We start from the raw sequence: 10,000 nt of genomic DNA on the forward strand, positions 1-10,000 counted from the left end.
CACTCAGAAAGCAGTTTTCCGTGTAGTCCACGTGTATCAGGTATTTTGCATAGCATGTCCTTCAACCCGACGATTGTCCTATAGGAAGTCCCTCAACTCCGCTATGTTATGTACGAGGCATTTGCAGGTCAGCCGTACGTGTATCATGTATTAAGCATTTGTCCATATTGTATCCCACGCATGTCGTGTATGAAACGCGTTTGATACACATGAAGCAGTTGTCCCTGTACCCCATATCTGTCACTTATGAAGCATTTATTCCTCAACCCCATGTCTTTCACTAATGATGCAGGTGACCCTGTGTGTCATGTATTTTGTAAAATAATGTCCCTCAACTCCACATATGTTATTGTGAAGCATTTGTTGCTCAACGCTACGTATATTCTGTGAAGTATTTGTCGCACAACTATTCGTATATCACGTCGTTAGGTATTTGTCGCTCAACCATACGTATATCGTGAGGCGTTGGTCTCTCAGCCCTACGTATATCAAGTGAGATATTTGTCGCTAATGCGTATGTCATGTGTGAGGCATTGACTCTCAATCCCACATATGCCATGTATGAAGCATATGTCGCGCAACCTCACGTATAGTATGTATGAAGTATTTGCCTTAAAAATACATTGTCTATAGACTTGGCCGATGTCATACGAGGCATTAAGATTGTTTGATATAAATTGAAAAATTATGTAAATAGTTGTAGTTAATGTTTAGACATCAATTCTTTCATTGTATAATTATTCCGCAAATATTGATTGATTCATTCTATATTCTTCATAATATCGTCCGATTTATGAATGACTATAATAGGATGAGAACAATAAGCCTTCACACAAATATTATGCCTCGAAATTTTTGCCCTCGTATGTAAAGGCCTATATTTGTTAGAACATAGATCAGACGGCTTCTGGCAAAAAAAATGCGACAACTCTACAAACAAAAATCTTACTGGAGGTCAAACGTCGCATCGGCCAATTTAACCTCCACAAATTTTCCTACTGTTGTGGTCGTAATGGATTGATGCGGGATTATTTTCTCTGTGGTCATTGGACGATTGGGAGAAATTTGTTATGGTCAAATGGACACATTGGTGCAGAATCCGTCTTCACTGTTATCATGTCTACAAGATAAATTGTTCGCGGCCAAATGATGGGGACATGATTGTGTCCGCGGCTAAATGAAGGGGACTAATGTGTTCTTGGCCAAATGTTGGGGACTAATGTGTTCTCGGCCAAATGATGGGTACTAATATGCTTGCGGCCAAATGATGGGGACTAATGTCTCCAATAAGTATTGCAAAGCGTTGGAAATTAGGACTACCAAGAAGTCTATGACCCTGCGATCATAACATCCATATAAATATATGAAAACAAATAATATAATAAAACAATTGTACATTTACATATATATACAATTTTTATTTCCGATAATAGTGTAAGATTACTTGTCTTTTTTAAATACAAACCCAGAAGCTAGCGATAACGTGGCAGGAATAAATATAGAAATACATGTAATTGGATAATTCTACATAGATAGGAACATGTCTTAACAAATATGATCCTACTCTCTAAAGGAGACTTGAAGTTTGAAAGTATAAAGGCTCTGAAAAGAACGCATGTACCATTTCTTTTATATAAAACGTGATTGATTTAGCTTAGGCAGAACCTGATCTAAGAATAGCAAGGACCTGAATAAAAGGAATTACAAGCAAGAGTTCTGAAGAAACAGGAATAATTGTAAATGAACAGGATCCTGTTTAAAACTAAAGTAACTGCTTTTGAACAAATAGTAACATAATCAGGTAAGAGTTCTGAGTAAGGAGAATTCAATTGTGAATAAACAAGAACGAATAAATAGAACCCAGCTCTGAATAAACAAGAACTTGTTATGAATAAACAGGAATCTGCTCCGACTAAACATGACCTTGTTATAAACAAATAGGAATCTGTTCTGACTTAACAAGACCTTGTTATGAATAAACAGGAATCTGCTCTGACTAAACATGACCTTGTTATAAACAAATAGGAATCTGTTCTGACTTAACAAGACCTTGTTATGAATAAACAGGAATCTGCTCTGACTAAACATGACCTTGTTATAAACAAATAGGAATCTGTTCTAGCTAAACAAAACCTTGTTATGAATAAACAGGAACCTGCTCTAAGCATGACCTTGCCATAAACAAATAGGAATCTGTTCTGACTAAACAAGACCTTGATATGAATAAACAGGAATCTGCTCTGACTAACCATGACCTTGTTATGAATAAACAGAAATCTGCTCTGACTAACCATGACCTTGTTTTATGAATAAACAGGAATCTGCACTGACTAAACATGACCTTGTTATGAATAAACAGGAATCTGTTATGAATAAACAGGAATCTGCTCTGACTAAACATGACCTTGTTATGAATAAATATGAACCTGTTCTGAATTAAAACTAAGCTGGCACATGAACTAGGTTGGGGTAAGAGACCCTCAAGTCTAAAACGTTGGAAACCAATGTCGTCTGTAAAGTTCAAGGGACATAACTGCACTTTAATTTAACAAAAGCATAAAGGATAGGTTACGTTGAATCAAGGAAGAAGACTTGGCATAAATTCCAACATAAATTTACATTCAGGTGCACAGTCACTGATATTTAAAATATACATCAAATCAAAAGCAAAATTTTATACAGGCCACATAGTAAAAATCAAAACCAGATGATGCCTTCCAACTAAGTGAAACATTTAGCTATATTTTCCAAAATCTAAGTGTTTGGAGCTGATTTTGCTCGTATAAAATTCCTGTATTATTTAATTAATGTCACGGTCAATTCTGGTAACATCTCAGACTTTATGAATGAAATGAATGGAGTTTTACGTCCTAGTCAAGATTTTTTGAATTACCAAGTTTAAAGTATAAAGGAGGAGGGGTTAAAAAATTTGGATTACACAATCCTGTCCAGCGAGTTGGATTTCATTTCCAGTTCAAATTTTGGTTTCTAAATCATTTGAAACATATGAAAACAACAAGAGCTCTTGGGAATAGAAATATTCAAATCGAAAATCAGCTTGCCTGGAATAAGCCCTGGTCGAAATAACTATGACTGTAAATTTGATAAAACCAGAAAGAAATGTAATGGATTGATTTTGGAATGCTTTACTACAAGGGCTGGGTGATATACTAGTTTCACATAAGGAATTCATGTGGTTATGTCTGCTTTAAAAATACCAAAACATCACCATATTAACATTAATGGCAAATATCGCGATATAAAATTTTTGTTCAGATATATACCTACATCGTGATATCAATGTGAACCAATATCGCCCAGCCCTATATCAAATTGTATGAGAAAATCAATATTTGGAACCACAAAAAAAGGAAAACAAAATTGTTCTTCATATTTTTTTTTTAATAAAATGGACATAACACAATATAAGAGAGATAACTCAAATATCACAAGATATTGTCATTGTACACTTAAACTTGATAAAATCATCCCAAATCAATGAAATTTTCTAAATTTTTGCTCATTTTTTTCCACAGACAGTCTGCAAAATATACTGTACACATCAAATTTTGAAAATTTAAATTTACAACATGAAGGAATGATATCTACACCAGGTGGCTAAAGACTAATAATATTTCACCATTTCAATGCCTGCACTTCAATCGACAATTTCGAAGAACATTTTTGGTTTCAAATGCAGCAAAATAGATACAAACTTAAATAAAGAGCTTTAATAATATATATTAATAAGAAATCTTAACAAAAAAAAACTAAAAGTTATATTAATAATTTGTACATTGAATGAAAAGGGAGAATTAAAGGGTGGGGGCATGAATAAATAATTATTTTCTTCTTCCACATAAAAAGATATCTCCTCTTCATAATATTTGTTAAGAATTTAATGACGACGTCATAATAATAAACATGAAATCAAGTACACACTTCCATCCCACAGAGTTACACCTAATATTGGTCTTGTATGAAACAGCTTTCATTAATATCAACAAAACTGTCTATCTCTTACAGTCTATATGATCTTTACATTTCATAATATTTATATCCCAACTTTGACAATGAAAAAGTCAATTGTAATTCAGTCACTAAAATAAAATTGACTTTCTCACCCACGAAAAAGAAAAAAAAAAAAATAATAATATTAAAGTAAAATAATTCTGTAGCTGTTTATAACATCATGGATTCTAGCCAGTGTGTCCACATTCAAATTAGATTGTCCCATGACATTGTAAAGAGTTGGCTGTTTTTTTTTTCTGTTAGTTTAGATAAAGTCCGCTCACTAGATTAGGCTATTTTTAGCAACATCCACCGCCACTTTGTTTGACCGGAGTACTGGAATTAATTTTCACTGATGGTTTATGTTCAGATGCGGCAGTCACTGGGCCCATTCTATTCTTGATCTCTGCAGCCATTGTCATAAATGCCTGCTCAACATTTGTGGCATTCTTGGCACTAGTTTCCAGGAAAGGAATTCCTAACTGGTCAGCATATTCCTGGAATGAAATGACAATTTAAATAGTGAAAAGAATATAGATATTGCCCTAAACTTTAAGTTACAAATTAAAATTGAACAAAACAGTAAGTTAGATATTTTTTATGTTGATAATCACACCACTACTAATTTGCCCAATCTCCATTGGATAAAATTTTACACGACTTTCATGACTAAAGCCATATCTTATCTTGTACAAAGACAAAAATGCACAAAACAGTAGGTAACTTAACTGTCCTCCCATTAAACTACTTAAACAAATGTGAAGACCTACCTTAGCTGTGGTGTAATCCACAACCTTTTTAGCTGTTAAATCACATTTATTACCAACTAGTAACTTATTAACATTCTCACTAGCATATCTATCTATTTCTTGTAGCCATTGTTTTACATTATTGAAAGACTCCTACAATTAGAAAAGAAATAATTTTACGGTCTAAGGAAATAATGGGGATATGACTTTCAAGGACTTTCAGAGCTATCAGAGATTGGAACTTATGAAACCATTTGTTTAAGATAATAAGTTTCAAATGCTATGGAACCCCTATAAGATTTTTAGATGAATAAAGACCTTACCTGATCTGTAACATCATATACGACAATAATACCATGAGCTCCTCTATAATAACTAGATGTTATAGTACGAAATCTTTCTTGTCCAGCTGTATCCCACTGAAAACATTAACATGTTTATTAAAATACATTGCAAACTAAGCTTATTAAGGTATTCAATATTTCAAACAGATTGTCTGTCATCAAAAATTGCAGTGATTTTGATGGTCATATACAGACTGACTGACTAAAAAAATTGTTTAAAGGAATTTTGATGGGACCAACACGACATTGTTTAAAAAATTCAGTAAGCCATCACTATAAATTACAGTATAATATTGCGATATATGTTAAATATCCTGAAATCCCTTGGAAACCATTGCTACAATCTAGGAGAATAGCATACAACTTCAATGTACTTACAATTTGTAATTTGATTGTTTTACCATCTAATTCTATGGTACGAATTTTCTGAAAAATAAGTAAGGGAATTATCAGGCAATGGGTCCTGAAACGAAGGTAAGTTATTCTTTAACTACCATATTGATTGCTGGTTATTGTAAAAGAATCAAGCTTATGTGAATTTCAATACAATCAAATATTGATTTTTTTTAAAACACAATAAAGAAAGGAGAAATATTGCGCAATCAACCTTGAAAGTTTTGAAATGCAGTTGTCTATGGTGGCTTCAATGCCACCTGGGTTTATCATCAAAGCACCACTTTTTGGGAGTCTACATCACTAATAAAAGCTGATGTAGTACTTATTGAAACTACAGTTTAAAATAGGTATTCTGTGATGTTAACTTACAAAATCTACTCCAATAGTACTGATATAACTTTCTGTGTATGTGTCATCCTGAAAGACATAAGATATAAATTTATACTCCTAATTTTTCACAGCCCTGGGATGAAAACGACAAATAATTGCTCTAAATTAAAAAGTTCTTACTGCGCTTTATAAATGCTGTCCGCTGATGAAATTTACAACCTATCACCACCATGACCAGGATAAGATGGTTATTTTACTCTAACACAGCTTCACAAGATAAAATCAACAGTACTTACAGCAAATCTTAAAAGTAAACAGGATTTTCCTACACCAGAATCACCAATAAGCAGGAGTTTAAACAAATAATCACTGGAAATAGAAATAAAAAATTCTTTGATATTAATTCACCCAACAACTATGATTCATCATCATGACATGTGGTTCATTACAGGGTCTAGAGTCTAACAACCGGAGTCTTGAACATTTGTCAAATTAACCTTTTGACCCAACCTGCCTTAACCAATCAAATTTACGCCTTCTCCAGTGCTGGCGTTTTGTTAAGACTACCAAAAGGAGTATGTTCAGGAGCAAAAGACTAATTCATCAAGTCCCCTGAAAGTGAAAATAGAAAACATGCCTTTTCATTGGATGTTCCGAATTGACCCAGTTGAATCTGATTGGTTAAGTTAACATCAAGTTAGGTTAAGAGGTAAATTTGACAAATGTTCAAGACATTAGACTCTACTGTGGCTATACTATAAAAATTAATATAACAGAAAAACGTTGGGTCTAATTTCAATAAGACTGGGTCCATTATTATATTTGATCCCTTGTAGAATTACAGTCAACATCAACACTAGTAGTAGGAAGTAAGCTCATTTCACAGCTCAAATATTTCCAATCAATAAATCAGAAACTATAATTTCCTGCTAATTGAGACAAAACTTTCTGTAGAACAAGGATGTTAACTTAATCAATGTAAAACGAACACTGTCACAGCTTGGTTTTACTGTAGTCCATAAATTGTATGATCTGTGATTTCAAAGGTCAAGGCTATAAAACAGTGTTTATAATAACTAGTAAAAAATTAAAAACAATATTTATCTTGTGACATGCAAACATTACATTTATTTTTGTAATTACTTTTAAAAGCATGTATTTCACTCTCTATACCTGTAGAATATCTTTCTTTGAAGAGCTTGAAAAAAAACGTCATGCATTAAATATGAAATATATTATGCAACATTTTATTTGCTAATCAATAAGATCTTAAGGTCTTTAATGTTGTATTGACACGGCAATGGGGAGGTCAATGATTAGACAATTTTCAACATTTAAAAACTAGAAGGATTGTAAAGAGATTTTCAAAACTTTTAATGTATAAGCTTATCTGAAACATTGATATTAGCATCAATTTTCAGTCAGACGCAGGTGCAATTCCAAAGGAACTCGGCATTTTACTGCATACACTTTAAAGATATTATTACCAACTTTTGCAATAGTGACATGGTTAACCACTTCAACATATTTGCAGGAACCACAGACTATTGTCAGAAAATTATAATGATACAAAAAGAATCTGTGAATGACCTTTTAATACATAAAAACCTCTTAAAAGCCCCTTCAAACATTAATTTTTAGGATAGGTGTGAATGATACCTTAAAATGGAGTGACTGTAATGCAACCTGTCATGAAGGTTTGGTATTTTGTTAACTTCCGAGCACCACCTACCCACTTCCATCTTACTAATAATGACTACACTCACATTCCTGATAAATAGTTACTTTCATTGAATTCATCAATCATATCCTGTAACTCGTTCTTAAAACTTGGTAAAGAACACATGATTTCTTGTTAATGTCTAAACTTCACAGGATTTCAATGCCTTTTAAGTGCCATACACAAACTGACTTAAGATAAAATAATTTTAAATAATCCTTCATAAATAGACCTATGTTTATTCTTACATAAAATTATTCTTAATTGCCACATAATCTAATATGACATTGCTTAGTGTTTTGCCTGGATGAGCAATAACCTAAAAATAGAACCAGACAACAACATTGGAAAAGTAAGGCAATCTAAAAATAGAATGTTCAAAGGTGATATCTAATTCAAGTTTTTCATTAAAATCATCACATCTGTCATTTACATGATAGATCTGGGCAAATATTAATCATAAAATGATGGTGAAAATATTATGCATATAGCACAAATAGGTCCTGGTGGATGCAAATGCTTGGGTACACCAAGCTGTTCAAAGCCAATAATTTGAAATGTTTATTTTTAACAAGTTCACCTGGATGGTTTATGAAAGCATGAAGACCTAACTGGTCCTTTATTTTCCTTGATTTGTAGGCTTATCTTTTAATTTCACTTCAATTTCTGTGTCAATTACAGGACATTAAAAAAAAAAACATTCAAAAGAGAAAATTACGAACACTGCACAATGATCCAGAACACCTTAACAAAGAAATATTTCCTCCATTTATGCTTGAATGCAATCTTACGTACGTCAAAGATAGAAGGCAAACTAACTGCCTCAAAATGTAAAAGAATTAAAAAGAAACTTACTATCCAGAAAAACAACTGTCATCTATTTCTCCTATAAATCTTTCTGTGTTTCTCTTTTTATAAAATTTTCCATTCATTGTTAGAAATAAGTCTAATTAGTATCACAAACTGATTACTTTCAAGTCTGATAGTTTGTGGATTCAGATTTCTTAAATAATGATCGCAAAAATCATCTATTAAATAGGTCTACAAACTTACCAACAAGAAAATTATGACATGGCCTAATCAAGGTTGGCCAGATGACACATGATCTAAAGATAGGCATTATATATAAACCAAGTGACCAAATATACCAGAATATCAGTGAATGAACGGTGGAACAAATATGGGACCGTGATTCTAATCTTGGTAGTTTGTGAAAGTCCTCTCATCATTCCAATCAATCCAGCTGTATGCTTGTGTGTGTGCTAAGGTTTCATCAAGGACAAAATTGTTGACAGGATTCTCCAAAACTAATTTATCTTTGTAAAAAATATGTTTGAGATTTCTTTTGTATGTCATTTCTGGAGAAAGACTGTTGCTATAAAAATCAATTGCAATATAACAATTCATTTGGATTAATTCAAATTTCTGTTTATATTGTAATGCAAGCTCAGTATAAAGAAAGAAGCTCAAAATTGGGATATGGCTTTTGACTTTCTTCAGTCAAAGTGACAACAGGTGTTCCTGAGGGTTGATCATGTTAATTTGTAAACTCAATCTTTGCAATCACCCAACATTGAAGGCCTAAAAATTAAAGTGGAACTTATAATGATACAACTATGGCCCTAATTTTGACCACTGTTATCAATCAACAAACAAGACATGAATATTTGTCAGTGATAGCTGACATTGACAATCTTTCAGTCTAATAACTGTGTATAATACATATAATAAGCACCATTGACATGACAAGCAGGCACATTTTCAAGATAGGGCTTGAATTGGGTCTTTGTCAAGTCTCACTGCCTAAAAAATGATTGGACAATGATGGTGTTCTTCTTCCCTTTTATTTTACTAACACTAAACAAGTTTAAGAAAATCAACTCTGTGAAAATATATTCTCTCTTTACTTGCAACACTATTGTCTAGCTGATAGATCAGATAGATCATACAGATCATTAGGACCACTTCGCAGTGCTAGATAAGACAAAAATAAAAATCCCTTAATCATTTTTTTTTAGGTCTAGATAGGCCTAGGTGACAAAAACAAACACACGTATACTACTTGGTTTAGACCTACATAATGGAACTTTTAGATTTAAATTTCTTACCGTGTGAATATCTAGTATTAGGATCATAGGAGAAAATCAAAGCAAAGTTGAATTGCGACGTTGAAATGGGGCGTGTGACTTACATCACAAGAAAAGTCTCGTCCAAAACAAAAATTATGGGCTGAGATCTTCAACTTCGACCGATATTTAGAGTTTTTATGAGTTAATACGGACGATTACAGCATACTTACTATTCTGGATTCATTTTAGACAATTAATATGAACACAATCTTCAATTAAAATGGGACAATTTGGTTCAGTCTGTAAATACCAGCCTTTTTTCAATATCTACGTAAGCAGACAAATACGCCTGCAAATAAAGATGGCTTCCTTCTTCCGATT

The 10,000-nt window shown here is 32.7% G+C and overlaps 1 protein-coding gene across 1 annotated transcript; it reads right to left on the reverse strand.

Annotated features, from left to right (window-relative positions):
• Positions 1–1,141: 1,141 nt before the first annotated feature.
• On the reverse strand, positions 1,142–10,000 carry LOTGIDRAFT_201174 (hypothetical protein). Its single transcript, XM_009051394.1, has 7 exons — positions 9,850–10,000; positions 6,127–6,199; positions 5,870–5,917; positions 5,483–5,530; positions 5,084–5,179; positions 4,782–4,913; positions 1,142–4,508 (listed from the first exon to the last, which is right to left on the reverse strand). The coding sequence occupies exons 1-7, from the start codon at positions 9,861–9,863 to the stop codon at positions 4,311–4,313; spliced, it is 609 nt and encodes a 202-aa protein (XP_009049642.1). The 5' UTR covers positions 9,864–10,000; the 3' UTR covers positions 1,142–4,310.

This window comes from Lottia gigantea (assembly GCF_000327385.1).
Source record: "Lottia gigantea unplaced genomic scaffold LOTGIsca_166, whole genome shotgun sequence".
Taxonomy (NCBI): domain Eukaryota; kingdom Metazoa; phylum Mollusca; class Gastropoda; family Lottiidae; genus Lottia; species Lottia gigantea.